Source organism: Columba livia, chromosome 1 (genome assembly GCF_036013475.1).
Source record: "Columba livia isolate bColLiv1 breed racing homer chromosome 1, bColLiv1.pat.W.v2, whole genome shotgun sequence".
NCBI lineage: Eukaryota > Metazoa > Chordata > Aves > Columbiformes > Columbidae > Columba > Columba livia.
In genome coordinates, this window is record NC_088602.1 from 148,201,353 (window position 1) to 148,221,369 (window position 20,017).

The following is a 20,017-nucleotide window of genomic DNA, read 5'->3' on the forward strand; positions in this document are numbered from 1 at the left end:
TTAATGAGTGACATAACTACTAAATTCTTCCTTGGTCTTTAGGGAGGTGCTGAGGGCATTTCAGAATAAAATGCGCAATTGTAACCGTACGTGGTAGGTGGCCAGTAATCTCACATCAGAAACCGTCTGAAATTTTTGCAAACAAGCATACGCTGTTCTGCTAAAGAGGTCACAGTGCAGTGGAAAAAACCAGACTCACCCGGGAGTCTTTGCTGCTTACTCACATGTGGAGAAGTTTCTCCAGGTGTGAGCATTTGCTCTTGGTGCCTCTCCCACAGCAGCTTTCTATTTTTTGCTCCATTTAACTAAGGGCGGGCAAGGTAATTGGTTTTCCTCTTTAATGTTCCTCCTGTTTTGTGTCAGTGCCATCAGCCGTCCCCCGGCAGGATGCGAATGTGTTTTTACTTGGATCGCAAAACGGTTATATAACTTGGTGCTTATCTTTTACCGTTTGGGTTTGGTTTTCTCTGGCGGTTTCTTTTCAGAGAGTTGTCTCCATCTCGTCAGAAGAGGTTTCAGGCAGAAGTTCTGTATTTTGTTTTTTGCTGTTGGCTCTCCTGAATGGGAGACTTTCCCCTTACAGCTGTAGGGCAAGTCAGCTTTCCTCTGTTTACCTCTTGCAAGGGCCTGGTGGGGCCATCACATGGTGGCAGGGCCTTGGGGGAAGATGAAGTACTGCACGTGTCACCAGGTGACAGCCATCCTGGTAAATCTTGTGAGCTGGGTCCTTGATAATAACATGGCCAGTGGGTGTTTGTTTTTTTGTGTGTGTGTGTGTTTTTTTTTTGTTGTTGTTGGTTTTTTTACAGTGAGTGCTGGCAATGAGAAATTGCGTTGGGGAGGAATTTTTTATATTTCTGTTTGTTTGTTTGTTTTGTCCGTGTGTGAGATCTTGCACTGAAACAGGATGTGTAGTACGCTGAGTTTTTCGGTATGTTTTGCTGACTTTGCATTTAGCAATTGTAATTCCACCATAAATTGTAACTGGAGACCAGCAGCGTTTAGTTTCAGAGAACAGGGTCCAATATAATGGAAGTGGTTATGTCCTTGTGGAGACAGTCTTTACCAGCAGAGACCCTGTGGCCTGCTGGAAAAGCACCAAGTAAGGAGGTGACAGAGTCGCAAAGTGTGATCATCTTGACTCCTAAGGGGGAGAGTCACAGGGCTCTGCAGCTTTAGGGGTACTGGCAGATACAAGCCTAGCTAAAGCCAGTGTTTTGAGGTGAGGGTGTGTGGATTTCAAGATCGAATCCCAGGGAAGGGCAGTGGGAATTTTTGCCTTGCTTGGAGCCTTTTAAAAAGCTCTCCTTTTAAGGGGGGGGGGGTTGTCTTGCTCCATGGGGTTCTCCAGTTCAACCTCTGGTTGGCAGGAGACAGATCTGAGGGTCCTGGCTGAACCTGACTGTAGAAGACCTTGGCCTCTTTCTCCCTCTGGGCTCAGATTAAGCCAGGACCGTATTTTGGTGGGTCTCCCATCTTCTCACAGTTGATGAAGCTTTTTTGTCTTCACCCTGGTATTTGTCCATTAATCCCAGCTGCTCAAAAAGCAGGCTCTGGGCACAGCTGAGCACTGAGGAAGCATTCCTGCTGCACAGAGCAGTTACCGTGTGGGAATGGCAGGCTTAACCCGGTGTAGGAGACCTGGGCAGAAGCAAACCATGAGTTGCCCTGGAGCAGTGAGAACAGGTTTCACAGGGCTCCGAAGTTGGTGCTGCTGCCTAGGGTGACTGAGCTTCCAGCCATGGGAAGAGCCCACGTGGCCCATGCGATCCTCCTGCCAGGGGAGAAGGAGGATGGCAGCTCATCCTGACAGGGCTGCCTGCTCGGGGGTCAGCAGGCTGGGTCGCCCCTGCCAGGCAGTGGCAGCCCTGGGGACAACAGCCATGGGGGCAGCATATCACACACCTACCTGGGAACACTAGGACACAGTAAACAGGGCTGAGCAGTAAAGAGAAGTGCCAGGCACTCAGTGCCAACCTCTGAGCTGCCCTCAGCTCAGGGGAGGGACTGCTATGCACTGGGCAGAAATGGGGGAAGTGGAGACAAGGACAGGGAGGGGATTGATGTTTGGCTTAGAGGCAGGGGAAGGGGGAGAAAGGCTTTTACTAACATTTGTTTTTCTGTATTCTTTCCCCGTCCCCCCCTCCTCCCCAGTACTTGAATTGGTGAAATGAAATTTGTGTGAATTGGTGATATATCAGCTGAGATTGCCCTGGGAGGAGAATGTTTTGCCCTGGGATGGTAGCTGTTGCAGCAAGTGTGGGACATGCAGCACTGTCATGGCCCAGAACTGGAGTAATGAGAGAGACTCTGAAAGGAGCCATGGTCTTGGTCCTGAGAATACACAGTGGTGGAAGCAGTGCAGCCCACGTGTGTCCAGGAGTGAGTGCAGACAGTGTGTGAGCAGCTGGAGAAAGGAAGGACCTGGGGAGACCATTGCTGGGTGGGAAGGTGATTAGGAAGAGGCAGACAGATGGCTCCTCCAAGCCTGAGAGACCGGGGCTGCGCAGCAGAGTGAGGGAGTCAGGCTGATGATCTTTTTCAGAGCAGTGTGCATTAGCAGGTGCTCAGGGCAAAGGCGAGGCCTTTGGTCGGAAGTGAGTAGTTAATACTAATGAACTGGCCAGATGGAAAGCTGTGTGCCAGGTGAGCCGGGCTGCAGCTGCAGGAGCAGCGAGTGGTCTTAAAGTGATTGCCTGAGAGGGGATCCTTGTGCCTCTGTGGGGGGAAATGAGATGGGAGTGCTGCTCCCCAGAGCGCGAACATTCTTCACAGTTCTTTGCTCAGAGTGAGATCACAGAAATGCTGAATACTTGCAGCAACTGGTGCCCCTGCAGTGGCTGTGGTGGTCCTGCGAAGCCAGACCAAATGGGATGCAGGTTTTGTCTTGGGAGAGCAAAGTTCTGGGGAGTTTGGTCTCTATGCTACTTGCAAGCACTGCCCTGCACAAGAAAGGAGGGCTTTGGGATCCCCTAGTGAAGGGCTGTGTGGAGCAATGGCCAGATCTTGCTGATCCCATTGGGTGTGAGACATCCCCATAGAGCGACTGTGAAGAAGGAGGTGGTAGACTGCAGTTGCTTGGACTGCTGGATTGTGTTTACAGGCATGGGGGAAAGGACCCTGAAAAAGTGGTGATTGCTGATGCCATGGCCTGAGAGCTCCAAGGTCTGAGCACTGTTACTACTGCCCCTCCAGTACTGACTGATTAGCTGGTGGGAAGTCAAGGAGTAACTTACATGTATTGTACTGGAGGGAGCATGCCAGAAGACAAGCAGAAGATTAGCAGCATGGCAAAGGATAACGTTTGGAGTCCAGTAGTACGATTCACCTTGGAAAAAGTTTTGGAAGGGGTTGTAAAGTATATGTTAAGATTGCTGCAGTGTTGATCCTGACAATTTTGTCTGCTGGGGAAGGGGTGTATTTGTGATGTGTGTTACATTCACACTGATGAGATGCTAACTACACCAGTCTGGTCTGCAGGGTCTGGGGATGGAGTTTATCATGAACACACATTAAGACTGTGATGATGTTAAATGTAAAGCTTATATAAAGGTGAAACAATTCCTAATATATCTTTCGGTGAGGTGAAGGGCGAAATGTAAAGGACATAAATTGCAGGGGGGTGTCACGGGATGGCAATGGTGACCTACATGGGGACCATGAACTGTGCGGTGCCAGCCAGAACCAATTCCAGCTAGCTCTGAAACCCATGTAAATACCCCGTCTCATGCCAAAACTTAAGCCTTTGGTGCCCTGGCTCTTGACAGGCTATTGGAAACATAGGTGCACTCTTTGAAGGAGGTCCATGCTGAAAGGTTCTACTTCTGAAGGGACTGCAGCTGGTCCATGAGCTCTGCTGGAGCAAGGACATGCCTGAAGGCACTGTGGCCAGTGGGTGACCCATGCTGGAGAAGGCACACCACTGAAGGCAGCGATCTAAACCGTTGGCTGTCCCTACACCATAGCATATATTGTACCTTTATTGTTCAATTAAGAATGTGTATTTGTTCTCAGCAGAGTTGTCTCACTTCAGCCTGGGGATTGCTGCGGGTTTTATGGTTTGCTTCCTTCAGGAAGCTGTGAAACAAATGTTCTCGGATTACATGTTCATGAACGGAAAGTGGAATTTTTGGAAAGAAGGTGCTAAGGTGCCTTTTTTCCTGAACAAAGAGTTTTACTATTTCTCCACGAAACCCAATGTGCATTTTTAGGATTATATATTTGGTCATTTAACCAGTAGAAGGGAACAGAAAGGTGGCACAGCCACAGAAGCAAATATCTCATCTTGCCCGATGTCGTTAAAGGAACCTAAATTGTTTTGATGGCTTGAGTTTGTTGGGTGAGAAGCTGGTTTGGGGATTGATTCCCTGAGACCTACCCTTGCACATCTTTCTTGTGCCAGGTGTGCTCCAGAGTGGGTGTCTGTGCATGTAGGGCTGTGTGAGGAGCTCAGATGCCCATCTCTGCTGTCACTGGGCTGCTGGGACTTGTGTCACTGCACCATGACATCTGGGGCCAGGATCAGCTGGAGGTGGAGAGGCCAAAGGAGTTGGTGGGTTCAAGCTCAGAGACCCCGGCTGGGGGCAGTGGTGGGAGGGGGTGTCTGGGTTTAAAGGACTGCCAGAGATGATTGGAGTGGGATAGACCTAAGCGCCTACCCTGAGCTGGGTTCCCTGAGGCTCAGATCATTTGGTGCTGCCCGGGGAACTGGCCCCCGAGGCTGGCAGGGCTGGTGGGGAGGCAGTGTTTTGGGCTCAGCGCCAAGGGGACGAGCCTCCCCAGCCGGGGGCCAGGCACCCGGGTTGTGTGGCGTGTGAAACGTCCCCCGGCACCGCTGGGGTTGTGGCCGGAGCTGCGGGGCCGGTGGCCGGCAGGGAGCGGGCACAGCGGGTCTCCGCTGAGGGCTGGCTGCCCTCTGGTGCCCGCCCGGGAAAGCGCAGGGTGACTGTGCTGTCCCAGGGGGGATTCGTGTCCCCGGGGTGCGGGTGATTGTGCCAGACGTGTGTGTGTTTCAGCTTTGTTCACAGGAGAGAGGGAGCAGGAGGTCCAGAGCCTGAAGAGCAAGTTGGGTGTGAACCAAGGGCAGCTCCCACCACGGGTATGATGGATCATGCTGAAGGCCGCTGCCCTTGTTCTGCCCAAATCTCTCTTGGTTGTGACTGGAGCTTAAAGCTTGGCCCTGGGGGCAGTAACTAGAGGTAGAGGAGTGATTCCTCATCACAGAGGCTTCAGCAGCTGGCTATGACTTAGGCGCAAAGGTCAAGTACAGCTGTGCAGAGTGGGTCTGAAGTACAAAGTGCATCTTAAAAACAGAACTGCAAGGGAATTCTCATTTCTTTTGTCTGGCTGCAATAGGCTAACATTTATTACTTCTGTACAGAATTACTCAAAATACTTGTACTGCATCTCTCTGCCACATTTTGTTCCTGGCCCAGAGGGCTGTGTATTACCTTCTTTTGGAAGTTTTAGTTTGAAAAAACAAAACAAAACCACCCCAAACAAAGCCCACCAACACTTTTATCTGCAACAGGCACAATATTGAACTAAAAATAATGGAGTTAGTAAAGAAAGAAATCGGTTCCTGAAATCAAATGGTATTGGGGGTCTAACATGTTGCCTCACTTCTATCTATAATGTCTAGGCAAGAGCATAAACACACTTTAAAAGCAAAATATCTTTTTGATCAGGCAGAAGTCTTCTTTTTCATTGTTGCATTTAAATATTAATTTTTCTCAAAGATGGGCATTTGAATGAGACAGCAGGTGTAAGTTCTGAGGTGTTTTTGTGTTTTTTTTTTTTTTTGCTTGTGAACATATTTCCACATAAGAATAGAATTTCGCAACTAACAATAATCTGAAGCACATGTTGAAATTGTGTTGTATCCAAAGTCCATCATGCTGTTGTATTTTGACACCCCAAATTCCCACTGATCATTCTTTCCATATGCATTTTGTGATGCTGATTTCTCTTCTGTTAACAAAATTTAAGAAGTGCCTGTTGTCTCACACTGTTTACCTCTCTGTTGCACAACTTGAATTTTGCAGTGCAACAGAAGAAAAGGAGAATGAGGATTTCAAGGTATGTTCCAGGTGTTTGTGGTGTAAAGAAAAGGAATTAAAATTAATGCACTAAGATACAATGAAAGAGACACTACAAATAAAATGATCTAAAAGAAAAACGGTACACCAATCTTAAATGATATTACCTTATGTTATTGCCAAAAGCAATTGTAAATTTCAAGCCTGAATTCTGAACTATTGTGCATCAGCTAAAGTAATGAATTGCTGTAAGAGATGTCCCTCTCAAGATGAAATGCAGTCATAATCCCGAATATGCTATCTACATGGTGAAGCTATTTGATTTATCAAAAATCTCTACTTTGCCACTGAAAATAGGTGAAGTGGTGGTGGATACATCTGAGAACAGCTTTATAGCAGGCAGATTTTTAAAACAGCCTTGGGTAAGGCTTCAGTTGCAGCTCTCATAGCTTAATCTTAATTTCTGATGCTTTCTATCAATAGTATCTCAGTTTACATGCTCATACAAGGTTGTTTTTTTCAGGATGAATTTTGTAAGAGCTTTATGTGGAACACTCTGAGACAGGAAGAAACTGTTAAAGCAACAGTCATGCATTGCACTTCTTCTGTGTCGTGGTTTGGCCCTGCTGGCAACTTAGAACCGCAGAACCGCGTGGTCACTCACTCACTCACTCACCCCTTCCCTCGTGGGGAGGAGAATCAGCAAACAGAAGGCAAAAGTTGTGGTTTGGGATAAAAAGAGTTAAACAGAACACCAAAAGGGAAAAATATAAACAATAATAATAACAATGAAAGGATATACAAAGCAAGGGATGCCCAATGCCCACTTGCACTGCCCTGGAGGTCCTGGAGAAGAAAGAGGGCCCTGGATCACACGATCCCATGCAGTGAGTGTTCCTCTCCCCGGCTACTTTATACTGACCTGTTATGGTATAGGATACCTCTTTGGCTAGTTTGGGTCAGCTGTCCTGGCTGCGTCCCCCCCCCAGATTCCTGTGAAAATTAACCCTATCTTGGCCGACCCAGCATGTTCTCATATAATTGAGCTTAATTACACAAATATTAATTGTCTGTGATAGATAACAACAGAAATTTGCAATCTCCGTGTTTCACTGTAAAATCAGCACAGTTACTTCTGCAGAAATCAGATCCATTTCCAAGGAACTTGCTAAACTGTTGAATAGTGATGCTACACATGTTCTTTTTAATCTGTAAGAATGTGCTTGTCCATAGGTACCTGTCCTTGTGACCAGTTTTCAGATCTGGCATTGGTTCCTACTCCAGACTCCTGTCCAATATAGAAGCTGAGTATAGTTTTGTAATAGAACAGGATGGGAGAGCACAAGCCAGGTCATTCACAGCATCTAGTTGAATTACAGCACAGCTGAAATTGTTGCTTTCAGATTTTCAATTTGAAATAAGAGAGAAAAATTAAAGTCAGAATCTTCATCCTTGTTGTCTTGTGTCCAGGCTATTTTTGAGAATGTCATTGAAAATGGATTATATTGCTTCTTCTAGTCAAGCTCTATATTATATGTTGGATGTTAAATCCTACTGACACTTGCAGCTTTGCCATCCTTTCTGCAGACACATATTCTTCTCAAGGTCCATAGCCTTCTCTTAAGTACACACAGACAGTCAGTTATTCCTAAATGGTTGATTTGTATGAGATGCTTCCCATTTCCACTGGTCAGCTGCCAGGGACAGGATTATTTCCAACTCACAAGCTGATTCTAATGTGTTTTTCTCCTTATTCTCCCTTTATTCCCCTCTATGATATTCTGTTCATCTAAGAAATATACAAGAAGGTAGCAAGTCAAGGTGTCTTCCATTCATATGCTAGAAGAGGATCTGTTATCAGATTATTATGCCCTTATTAGCCACCTGCTAATTTGTCTATCAGTGTGCCCATTGCTTTCTTAGCTAGTGTATCTCTAATGTCTCTTGATACCTTACACATCTAGAAGATAATACTAGTGAGGGTTTCTATGATGAGGTCTTTGGACTTACTGATCGAAAACTGATCACATCTATATTTCCTGTAACAAAGGAAAAGAGTTGAAAACTTTTTCAAAGTAGAAAGTTGCACCAGCCAACAATCTCCTTCCTTTTATATAACCAGATCTGTAGTTAGAATGCAGATGATAACACACATGCATGGAGGGTGGTCCAGGTAACAGGTGTGTCATTCCTTGGCCAATGGTGCAATCACAGAATCACATCCATTTCTTCTCTCCATCAGGTGTTTCTTGTCTCATCTTTGGGTTGCAGAGCAAGCATCTTTTAGTCTTATATTTGCACCTGCTAAACTAGGTCTTGACCTGTGGCTGTGACCTCAGTCCTAGCACTTTAAGCTGTGTTCAGGGAAAACACTGGAAGCACACATGGCAATGAGTGTGGTTGCACTTTTCTGCAGGATCCAAAATATAAATATGTATTAACCCTCACTTGCAGCTATAGGGAAGACCGGTGCATGGCAAAGGTTTGAAGTACCTCCTTGTGCACAGGCAGGGCTGTGAAGGTATGGATATATATGCATGTGCCTATGAGAGATAGGGTCTGCTGGTGATCACACCTGTCACTGAGGTTGGACTCACGTCACTGAACAGTGGCTGCCTGAAAGTTGGGCATCTGGTATAAGCAAGTGACCTAGACTCCTAATGTGTGAAAATATGAGCTCCTCCAGAGGAGCTCCCATCTCAGACATCCATCTTGGGAAAGAATGTGCTAGGCTTGGCAAGGTGTCTAGGGGGAGCCTGTAAGAATCCATTTGACTAGACATTTAGGCAGCTAAAGTAAGACAAATCCCATCTGCCATTCTTACAGGAAGCTGAGGATGACATTACTGCCTGGACCTCTTCTTTTTAGCTCTTCTTTCAACTTCTTGAAATATTTGCAGCTTTTTCACACATATTTTGTGTTGTTGAGGTTCCATTGCAATGTGCAGTTGCTACTTCACCATGTCCAATGACAGCGCAGAAATAGTCAGTGTGATCTCCTCCTATAGTAAACCTGAGCAGGGAGAGAAAGATACAGTCAGTGCCACTTCCTTGAAAGACAGAGTGGCACCTGGCCTTGCTGCTAAGCTGTATTATTGTCAGTGGGATTGGAGTCTCCTTCCCATTCCTTAATTTTCTTCCCCAGACCTCAACAAAAGTACATGGGCCATGTTTTCCCATCCAGAGACTTTTCCCTTCTGTGGTATCATCCATGCAATGGTGCTGACATCACGCTCTCTCTTGTACATGCTTGGTATGTCCTCTTTCCCCATTGAACTCTATGCAGTCAGATTCCTTCTTCCCTGCCAGAACTACAGCTGTGTCCTCTCTTTGCCATCCTGATGTGACACACCTGTGTTCCCATGTGACTTACAGGCCCCCTTTGACTTTTCACAGGGATGTGCTGAAACACCTGAATTTCAAGGAATCAGGTTGCTACAAATTGCAGTGCCCGGTATCTTACTGTTACTCCCTTCCCCAGTCTTGCTTGTACTCCCTGTTTGTTTGGTGGCTTGGGGTTTGTTTGTTTGTTTGCTTGTTTTTGTGTGTGTGTATGTGTTATTTTTGTTTTGTTTACACTGTTTCTGGTCATGGTATCACAGTGACTTGCTGGAATAAGCTTACATGTCAGTGCAATGTTCCATGTTGTTAATCCACTTCCACTTCTTCTCTCTCTCAGAGTATGTGAGACCAAGTAAGTAGTAATGACCTCTTGATTGTGAACGAAGATAATCCTGGAAAGGAAACAAATGATGATAACACATTAAAATGACATTTTCTTCACCAGTGGTACACAGAAAGCTTAGTGCTAGATAGCCAACACAGAAAGTACAGTGTGCATCCAGCCACACCGTCTCCACAGCTTCAAAGGCTGAATTTTCTGTTTTTATTTAGTGTCATCTCTCTTCCTGAGGCTTCTTCAGAATAGACTAAATAGAATAATATATCTGTGATAACATTGAAGATATACATTGTAGTTAGCCAGATGTGACTTGATACCTGGTGACAGTCTTCTATTTTGGTTGTGATGGGAAAGATTTTTCAGTTTTTGTCAAAGCAATGGCTCTCACAAATAAGCATCTGTTTGACTTGTTTGTTCTTGCTTTGTATGCTAAATCCCTTTAAAACGTAAGTCAGCCAGGCAGAGAGTTTGCTCCTTCCCATGGGAGCGTGCCTGGGGAGAGAAGCTTCTAGATGCAAGACTTCAACCACCAAGATGTGTCTCACTGTGAAGGTGTTTGCTACCATACAGAGGTGCTTGGGGTACATGGCTAACAGTAGATTCAAGATCCACAAAGGCATCTAACTTGAGAAGACACAAGTGTAATCCAGCGGCCCTTTGGCATACAGGTGAAGCAACCCAGGAAGCAGCCCCATGAGTTTAGATCTCACCAGTTCTTCCTTGTTTTCAATGATCACCAGGTCTGACTCCTTGTCTCTGCATTCTTTACGGGAGGCATTCCAATCATTTTTTTGTGGCTTTGGAAAAAAGAAGTAACATTTTTCCCTGTTTTTTTCCCATCCTTGGGGGCAACCTGCAGGAGGGAAGAACAGGTGTGGAAAAATCCATGTTCATACTAATGAAAGGATCTGCTTACAAAATAAAGGTAAGAGAGTAAGTTACAGTCAGAAAAGTACCTGTGCGGTCCTGCTTATATCTTTCACCAGACCACAAGGGATTCCTGCCAGTCTCTGTAGCTAATACCAGCCCACGAGTCACTAGGCATGAGTCAGAGAAGCAGAATCACAGATAACATTATCCAGCCTTTTAAATCTTTGCTCAGGAGATAAAGATAAGTAGTCAGGACAAAAAGCAGCTTTCATTTTTCGAAAGTCTTATTTGCCTGCTGCAAAACATGGCAATAGTGATGCTACTGAAAGGACATTTCTCTCCATTGCCACGCAGGGTACTGGGAGGAACAGACAACGAGATCTGGGAGAAGTTATGTGATTCAGGGAGACAGAGACTGCATGGTATAGTTTGGTTGGTTATCCAGCTGCTCCTAAACAGCAAAAGGGAATTGCACTTAGTTAAAATGTTAAGAATGGAGGGGTATCTGAAAAGCGGCACACTGACATTGATCCATCATGTTCACTACAATGCTGTGATAGCAAAGGGATTGTTATATTCATGTTCATTCACCTAGCCTTGGGCTCCTCTGCATGAGAGAGCAGTCAGTTTTTCCCTCTGAAACAGTAATGCAGTGCTGACCAAGCACTGCTTTTAAAGAAGGTGAAAATGTGAAATGTGTCTGGCCTTGAGAGCTCATCCTGAGTGTACAGGGTAAGGATTTTTTATTCCTGAGATGTCAGATTTTTTGTTTGTTCTTCTTCTGAACACAATCCAGACACACTCCCTCCCCCTTCCTCCCTGTCCCCTGCCCAAAGCAATCTAACAGACTTCTGGAAACTGTCTTTTGAATGACAGAGAGTTACCTACCTAGTTCGTCTTCACAGGTAGTACAGAATATTTTTGAGTCAGGTGGGCTGCTTGCAGTTGGGTGGTCTGGAAATAAGAATACAATTGCTGCTTTGAATGGGTGACCATTTTGCCCTACACTGTCAGAGCTCTTCTTCATCTCTTTGACTCCCACCATCACCCCCCACAGAACACCTACTCCTCGCCTTTTTGCTCCTCCATTAAAACAAACAAACAAACAAACCCAAATTGTAGTACCATACTATGGAGCAGATTTCCGAAGATCCTAATTCTGAAATTTAACAAAAAATGCTCAACACATTTTCGGAGAAGCGGTAAATGTGGTGTACAGTAGAGGTGTAACTATAGCAATAAGAAATAAGAGCTGTCTTTGAGAGATCAGTGCTCAAGCCAATCTGTTCTTGGTCAAACGTGTCACCACACAGCTTTGGAGCTGCAGTCACTGTCTGCTGCTACCCCTAACAACTGGGGTGAGAGCACACCTGTGGCCCAGGTGGAAGCTTATTTAACAGCGCTGCTCCCCCAGATCAAAATGAGACATAAGAGTTCATTTTGGGTTTTAAAGCAGACACCCAGGCTGAAATAGTCTTGACTTTGCTCTTTCTTCTGACACAGTGGTTGTGAGGAATTTGTGCTCCATGGGAGGCTTCTGACTGCCAGAAAAAATGCCTCTGGATGCAGGCTTACAAATTTATTTTTATTATCTGATGACTAGCTAGACTGCATGAATTTATCACAGAGAAAAAGGAAAAGGAGTTTTGAGAGGGTGAAGAAAGCAGCTGAGGCCTTAGATGAACTAAGCTTATAGTTATTTTACTTGAGAAGCTCATGTGGGTTTTATGTGTTTTTCTTGTCTTTGGCTTTGGTTTTATCGGTTTAGAAACTTAGTCAAGACTTCAGTTACTTTTGAAATTAGGGAGTTCAAGGATCACTCACAGTGAACAGGCTGTATTGGTTTTGGCTGGGATACAGTTGATTTTCTTCCCAGTAGCTGGTACAGTGCTCTGTTTTGGATTTAGGATGAGAATAATATTGAGAACACACTGATATTTTGGTTGTTGCTAAGTAGTCAAGGACACTTCAGCTTCTCACACTGTGCCAGGTGCACAAGAAGATGGGAGGGGGCACAGTCAGGACAGCTGACCCAAACTGGCCACAGAGATATTCCACACCATATGACATCATGCTCAGTATATAAAGCTGGGGGAAGGAGAAGGAAGAGGAGGATGTTCAGAGTGGTGGCGTTTGTCTTCCCAATGGTGTTGCATGTGATGGAGCCCTGCTTTCCTGGAGATGGCTGAACACCTGCCTGCCCATGGGAAAGCAGTGAATGAATTCCATGTTTTGCTTTGCTTGCATGAGCAGCTTTAGCTTTACCTATTAAACTGTCTTTATCGCAGCCCATGGGCTTTTGCACTTTTACTCTTCTGATTGTCTCTTCCATTCCACTGGAGGGGGGAGTGAGCAAGCGGCTGCGTGGTGCTTAGTTGCTGGTTGGGGTTGAATCATGACACAGGCTAAAAATGGATTATGTTGTTCCAGATGGCTCTGTGTTGCAGTAAGAAAACCTTGATATTCTCCCAGCAACTGTATCTGAAATTTTAAAATGATTCCTCGAAAATATTCAAAGAAAATTATCACATGGGTCTATTATTTTTTTCCTAATGGCGATAAGACTGCTTTATCTCTAAAATAAAAATATATCTTTTTACGTAGTTCAAGGTTTGTTACGAACTCAGTGATCTATATGCAGCAAGACCTAGGACTAAGCTTTTATTCAAGTAAGGTGCAAACAAATTCCTTTAAGTTGTGACTTAGCTATCTCTTTCAAATCAGCTTTTATTCATATTTCTTTAAAGATTTTTGGTGTTATGGACATCTTGGTGACATTATAGAAGATCATCTTCTTGAAACAGTCTCATGGATAGCAATTACATTACTAATTGGCATTATCTAATCTTGTTTCTTCAAAACATTTGTATGATAAATTATTTATTGTTTGAACATTGTAAGGTTTTGTAGTTGGGTTTTGGCTTTTTTCTTTTTTCTTTTGGAATTTTAAACTTTCAAAACTCTCAACTCTTTTATGCATTTCTTCTCACAGCTATGAATGGCTAAAAATGACTATCCTGTGCTTTCAAACTAGCCTTCCGTTCCTACTGGTCATGACTTAGATGTCGGTCAGTGGACAAGAGTCACAAATTAATTGCAGTTATTACGCTTTTAGTAGGACTTACACAAGAGTATGAGACACACCGCTAAGACCAGTAGGAGGGTTATCACAGCAGCCAGTACAGCGACACATGTTCTGGAGCAACAGTTTTTACCTACAGACAGCAAAAATAAAGATTAGGGAAACAACTGGGAACCTCACCTTCATTTAAAGGTGCCCTTTCCAGGCTCACACTGAAGCAACTCGTTTGAATTAGGCAAAGCCTTTCAGTGCTGTCCCTTCTGATGTTTATTCTTGTGCTAAATACATTAATATTTTTTTCCCCCATGACAGACATTCAACCTGAACCCTCCTGCATGGCCTAGAATGCTTTGTTAAATTCCACTGCACTTGATACTAGAGTTAAGCACTCACTAGGATTCTTATGTGCCCCTTCAAAATACTATGGAAGCAAAACCCAATTCACATACCAGATGAAGGTCCTGCCATGTTATACTCCCTAACAAAGCAAATTTTTCAGAGGGGTTGAAATGTTTTCTCTTTCTGTTTTGGCTGTTGTTTAGGGACTTTTGTTCAGGCTTTACTTCAAGGGGATCCTTACGATATTCGTTAGTCTGCCAACTCAGTGGATACTGGCTGGGTGCTATAGACCACAAGCAGGTCTGAGAGAGGAGAAATAATCAGTGGCTGATTGGACTTGTTAGACACTTAATTAAAAGGTAAAGGAGAGCTTTCCATCTCTTCTTGCTTCACAAACCTACTGGAGTATTTACTTACCCCTTCTGTTATCTTTGAACTTTACGGTGTCTGTGTGACAACTAGGATCTATAAAACAAATTGAGGGTTTTGCTGCTATCACTTCTGCTCTGTAAAGTAAATAGTTTTAGATAAATGAGGAAGCCATCCTGAGTCTTTGTCCCAACTGCAGTCAATATCTGGTCTGTTCTGTCTCATAACCTCATTTTCACGTCTACTTGTGTGTTACTATTTGAATTACTGAAAAGCTAAGAAGTTGTCAGAATAGCATTAAACTGGACTGATTTTAAACCAGTCTTTGAAAGAAGAAAGGGCCCAAGAAGAGGTCTGACCTGTCAGGTTTTCTGCTTGAGGAGGTTTTGTCGGGAAATGATTGCACCCTGAAAACATGCTGACTGTGCTAATCAACAAATATATTTGGTAGGTGCAAACTATCTACTGATACACTAGTGCATGTGATTACCAACAAGACTGGGAAGGGTGGAAAGAAGTTTTATTGGCAAAAATGGAAGCTTGTAGGAAGGAAGTTGATGACCAGGAATCCTAAGGTGGAAATTCCAGAAATGGTTTGAGTACTTTATGCAGGATTGGAGGAGAAAATGGAAAGGCAACATTTTAGCAGCTGGCTGAGAAGATGGAGTGAGGATCCAGGTTTCTCATTCTTCAGGAATTAGGGACACATCTGGTGCAGAGTGTGCAAACACTGGAGGAACAGGTCTCATCTTAACCATAAGGGAGTCAGGCTGCTGGACACAACTTCTATAAGGTTTTAAATAGATTTTGAAACTAATAAGAGCAAGCTAGCAGTGGCTGAAGGTTCTAAGTAACCCTTAAAATGAAGAAAGGGAAGATGACACAGGCTAAAGAGCAGTTTAGTGTGATATTACCATTATGTGTGACTTCAAAACCACTGTGTTCTCAGGAAAAGGTGAGGTCAGAGTGTAAAAACAGTTAAGCAGAAAGTGCAAAACTGACTGTAATTTAAACAAAACATTAAGAAGCAAACTACAGGTATGTCATATCTGCTCTACACATATATTAGAAGTCTGAATAAAAAGCTGAGAACACCTGTCACGTTCCACACTAGACTAAAGTACTCAGATGACAGGTACCTGAAAATGTGTGGCTTCTGTTGTCTGAGATATCCTCAGGTATCAGATAACTGCATAGACATGGAAGATGTTGAATCTGTGGCCTTCTATATTTGCATACTGAAGCCAGACTGAATCTTGTGATGCTTCCTAGGTGGCTTCCAATATGCCATGTATTTGGGGAAATGGTTAAAAGGAAGAGTCATCGTGGTACTAGACTACATAAGGAAAAACAGAGTGCTAGTGGGTAGAAGAGGGGAACTACAGGAAGCTTATTAAAAAGAAGCTAAAAAGGGCTGCTGAGAGAGAATTAAATCCGTGCAGGTAGACAATACTTTATTGAAGGACAGCATCCTGGCAACACATGGCCAGTGCACAATGCACCTACTAAGAATGATCTGGGAACAGGTAAAAGGAAGTTGACACAGCTATTGGGAACAGATCATTAACTTTCTAAAGCTGTAGGCATCAAATGAAGAAAGTAGAAAGCATCACAAGCCCTGGGAGACCAAAAATTATAAGAAAAAAACAATTAGACAGAAAAGAACCTGAGAAGGAAAAGACTGAAACATAGTTTTGAGCATGTGTGTTTCCAACACATTGTGTCTTCAAACACACAAAGAGAAAGTATGTTGCTGGAGATCTGTAGGCCAGTGGATTGTTAGCTATCCAGGAAGCATTCAGAAGATAAGGCTGTAGTAAAGAAGCTGAATTAATCACTTGTATCAGGACTGACTGAGTAAGAACTGGGTAGATCTTCCATTTTGGGGCAGTTCCTTGTGAAGAGCTGCATGAACCAGAAGACTTATGGCCCAAATAAAACCTGGATTTAGTAAAAAATTCCAAGAGACATTACATGTGAGATAGCTGGTTTAGTAATGCTGTTTGGTAACCCCACTCTTAAAGCAATCTTTACACCCAGGGATAGATAACAGCTATAATGTGAATGAAAAATAAAAATATTCTAGAGACGATCTGGCAACTTCAGGTCTGCTGTTGTGACCACACTGTCACGGAATCATTTAGGTTGGAAGTGAACTTTTCAGATCACCTAGTCCAACTTTCCTGCTCAAGCAGCATCAGGTAGAGCAGGTTGTCTAGGACCGTTCACAGTCAGGTTTTGAGTTTCTCCTAGGATGAAGACTCTACAACCTCACATGTTACGAATTATTCAGAGGGAAAACAAACAACAATCAGGGATGTTTGTTTGCCATGTGGTTTTATAAATCCATGATTCGCCTCTATCTTCAATGGTGCATGCAGTTCTAGTACTCCTATTTCAAAAAGTATATAGGAAAAGGTTCAAAAACGGGAAGCAGTAAATGATGGCGTAGTAGACTAGAGTTCTGCAGAAAAAGACATGACTAAGAAGAGGCTATGTCAGGATTATATATAACCTTGGATGGGGTTTGGCAGCTTACTGTCTTTTTCAGAGAACTTCAGCTGAAGTCAGTAGGAGGACAGCTCAGAATAAAGAAATGCAGCTGGTTCTTTGTGTGATATCAGAAAGAACTGTGGTTTCCCTTATCAAAGGACATTATAGAAATCAGGACTGTATATAGAACCAAGAGGAGACTGGGCAAGTTTGTAGCAGAGAAATCCACTGAGGGTCCATAATTTGAAACACATCTGTCTCAGGAAGTCCCTGAATAGATGCATGCGTGTGAAAGTGTTACAGCAAGGTATCAGCTATGCCCACCCTCTTCTTATGCATCTCTGCTTGTTCACTTTCTCCCTGTGTTGGAGACATGAGGCTGGGCTAGATTGTTTCTTGGTCTGGCTCGTAAGATCCTTTTCTTCCTATGCTTAGTGAAGCCAACAAGCGTTTAGTTACAGATTACGCAACACATCAACTTCCCCCTCCTCTGGCTCTATAAAGCGGACAATTGTATCTTCCTGTCTCCCATACAGCTTTATATCGCTAAACTTTTAGAAAATAAGGAGCGCTCTCCTCTCGTTAAATCCATATAATTCTAGCAGACAGCTAAAAACTCACCGGGAGATGTGTAGTCAGCTGCAGCATTTGTGTCTAGGGATTGCACTTTCACTTCTGCATATGTAGAATCTAAAACCAGGCAAAAATAACAGAGAACAGAGAAAGCTGAGAAACAACTTAAATTGAACAAAGATTATGGAAATGATGAGAAATGCTGAACACATGACAGCAGCTGATTTACGTGACTGTGTTTAACTATGCCTGGATAATATTTTTGGCCATTGCATTCACACTTTAGAGGACTAGCTGCTATAAGCAGAAACACATCTGGTTTATCCTCAGTGCAGACAATAACAGAGGAGACATGGGCACGTGCATTTTAAATCTATTCAGAAGTGGAGAAAAATGTCTAAGTTTGTCTGTATTCAGTTCACACCCGCATGTGAGTGGTGAGAATGGCTACAGTAGTGAAGCAAACCTGAAACCTGCAGATCATTCTAAATTTGAAGGGGTTAGTGTTAATAATTAACTGTAAGACAGTAGAAAAAGTGAAAACTGTTCTAACATCTGCAGATAATAAATACAGATGACTATGGAAGAAAGCACGTGGGGAAGGAAGGAAGGGCAGTGACACATAAAAAGGGGGTAAAAGTAAGAAATACGATGTTGCAATTTTGTAAAACATTCAAAGTCATCCTGATGTACAGAACGAAGCCCCTTTGTTTCTATCACCATACAGAGTCAATGCTTTCTGTGAGTTTAAGTAAGTGCATTCTTCTGGCTTATGGAATTAATTTATTTCCTTTAGAAACACTGCATTTGATCCAGTTAATCCACTATCAAAGAGAAAATAGCAAGCTGGAGGAAAAAGAAGACAGAAGTCCGTGTTTGAGCTCTCTTCTGTAAGATATGCATAGCTACTGGGAAATACTTTGCCTAAATTAAGTGAACACATAGAAGAAAATAGTTGATAGAGATTTTCCAGAAAGACACAAGCAAAGAAACATAAAAATGCTATTAAAACTATATAAATTTGTAAGTAGGAGTACATGCATCAGGTGGTATTTATTTTGGGTGCCTGTCAACATATCCGTGAAGTAGTCTGTTGAAAGGTGATAGAAACACTTTCTTTGGGTTTTAGAAACTCCAGCCATCTGAAAATAGCTGCCAAGGCATCACACTTTATGCAAAAGACAAGCACGGGATGGCAGGAAAAAAGAAAATAAAACACAGAGGCAAATTGTATGAAGTCTGTTATTTTAGGATGTAGTTTGATGCAGATGTAGCAAAACCAGAGCAAAAATTTATGTGATAATTCTTAGTGTATCAAAGAAAGTTAAATTTTAGGTTAGAATTTTGCCAAGTCATTTATACTAAATTAAACTAGATCTGTCCATGAAACATTTTATGCTTGATTTATTAAAAAAGTAGTTTGTACAGACAAAGTCAGGAAGAAGGAAACCCTGAAGCAATGCCTACTGTGCTCAGCAAGGAGAAATGGGTTATGCAGGAAACTGCTTTGAACAACAGAAACATGAGGCACTTGATCTCCTGATCAGTTTGCTCCAGGAGTCAGAGTCTGCTGCATGAGAACACACCTGCTTCAGGAGCAATTGATGTTCAGCTGTGGAGTAATCTCCTAAACTGATACAAACCACTCTTAGTATCACATAATAAATTCCCCCTCACATTTGCATCTTAATAAATGAAAAGTGGACCTTATAATTGTCCCCTTTATTTTGGTTAAAAAATTATGTGTACACTCCACCTGTACATTTTTCACAGCTCTGCCGCCTATATTTCCTTCATCCTCTTGGGGCTTTGGTGTTCCACAGCACTCTTTTAAAATGTGTGGTAGGAAGGCTGAAGAATACAAAGAAAGTTCAGCACAGATCGATTGACCTACCGTGGACATCAGTGACCTGTAGTCTGGAGCTGGTTGATTCAGTCAAGTTCAAGTCTGCGTAAATGAGATTTTCTGGCATTCTCTCGCTGCTTCTTTTTGACCCCTTGCTGCTGTTTTTAAAACAGTACTCTAGACTGAGAACAACTCGTAGCTCCCTCCCCTTTGTAGCCTTCAGGAGGAAGTACTTTCCTCTTGTGGTAATACAGAAACTCGTAATAAGAAGGGAAGCCCACTTCTAACCGATCTTTTGATAGTAGCACGTTAAACGTAAGGTTGTGGCCTTGATGTAGTTGCCTTGACATGGTAATGCCAGAAGTGATTCTGGTATTAGTAGTATTCTGAATTACCAAATATTGGCACCTTGTCCCTTCCCCCATCCTTGTATTTTGAAAAGACAAGCTTTATCATATGAAATGGAAAGGACAAGAAAAGTACAGAGATTCGGAAGTCGGCCCTGGGAAGCAGAGTGAAGCTCTCAGGGTGGACCCATGGCACATCACAGGGAGCAACCCTTGCCATCCAAAAAGGCTCTCGAAAGCAGACGTCTGACAGCATGATACATTTGCCCCTGATCCACAGAGAAAGGTTTTCAACGCTGCTGAAACAGGACCCTGCCAAAACAGGACTCTGCCACATCTTAAGGCTCTGTCATGTCTGCAGCTCCTCTAAACCAGAACC

At 43.4% G+C, this 20,017-nt stretch overlaps 1 protein-coding gene across 3 annotated transcripts; it reads right to left on the minus strand.

Moving 5' to 3' along the window:
- Positions 1-5,779: 5,779 nt before the first annotated feature.
- On the minus strand, positions 5,780-19,506 carry LOC102088046 (killer cell lectin-like receptor subfamily B member 1B allele B). Of its 3 annotated transcripts, XM_013371942.3 has the most exons (8): positions 19,340-19,505; positions 17,494-17,562; positions 13,715-13,804; positions 11,478-11,543; positions 10,676-10,756; positions 10,430-10,572; positions 9,662-9,771; positions 6,759-9,050 (listed from the first exon to the last, which is right to left on the minus strand). In XM_013371942.3, the coding sequence occupies exons 1-8, from the start codon at positions 19,416-19,418 to the stop codon at positions 8,915-8,917; spliced, it is 774 nt and encodes a 257-aa protein (XP_013227396.2). In that variant the 5' UTR covers positions 19,419-19,505; the 3' UTR covers positions 6,759-8,914. The 3 variants fall into 3 exon arrangements, with proteins under 3 accessions (XP_021140368.2, XP_013227396.2, XP_021140369.2); XM_021284693.2 differs by lacking the exon at positions 10,676-10,756 and having other exon boundaries at positions 5,780-9,050; positions 19,340-19,503; XM_021284694.2 differs by lacking the exon at positions 13,715-13,804 and having other exon boundaries at positions 8,694-9,050; positions 19,340-19,506.
- Positions 19,507-20,017: the final 511 nt, after the last annotated feature.

Bases quoted from the DNA above. Each gene is read 5' to 3' on its own strand.
- LOC102088046 (XM_013371942.3), bottom strand. From the start codon at position 19,418: ATGCCAGAAAATCTCATTTACGCAGACTTGAACTTGACTGAATCAACC. The intron at 13,805-17,493 runs GTGAGTTTTTAG...TGCTGTCTGTAG, and splicing joins AGCTGACTACACATCTCCCG to GTAAAAACTGTTGCTCCAGA. The intron at 9,772-10,429 runs GTGAGATCTAAA...TTTCCTTTCCAG, and splicing joins TTGAAAACAAGGAAGAACTG to GATTATCTTCGTTCACAATC.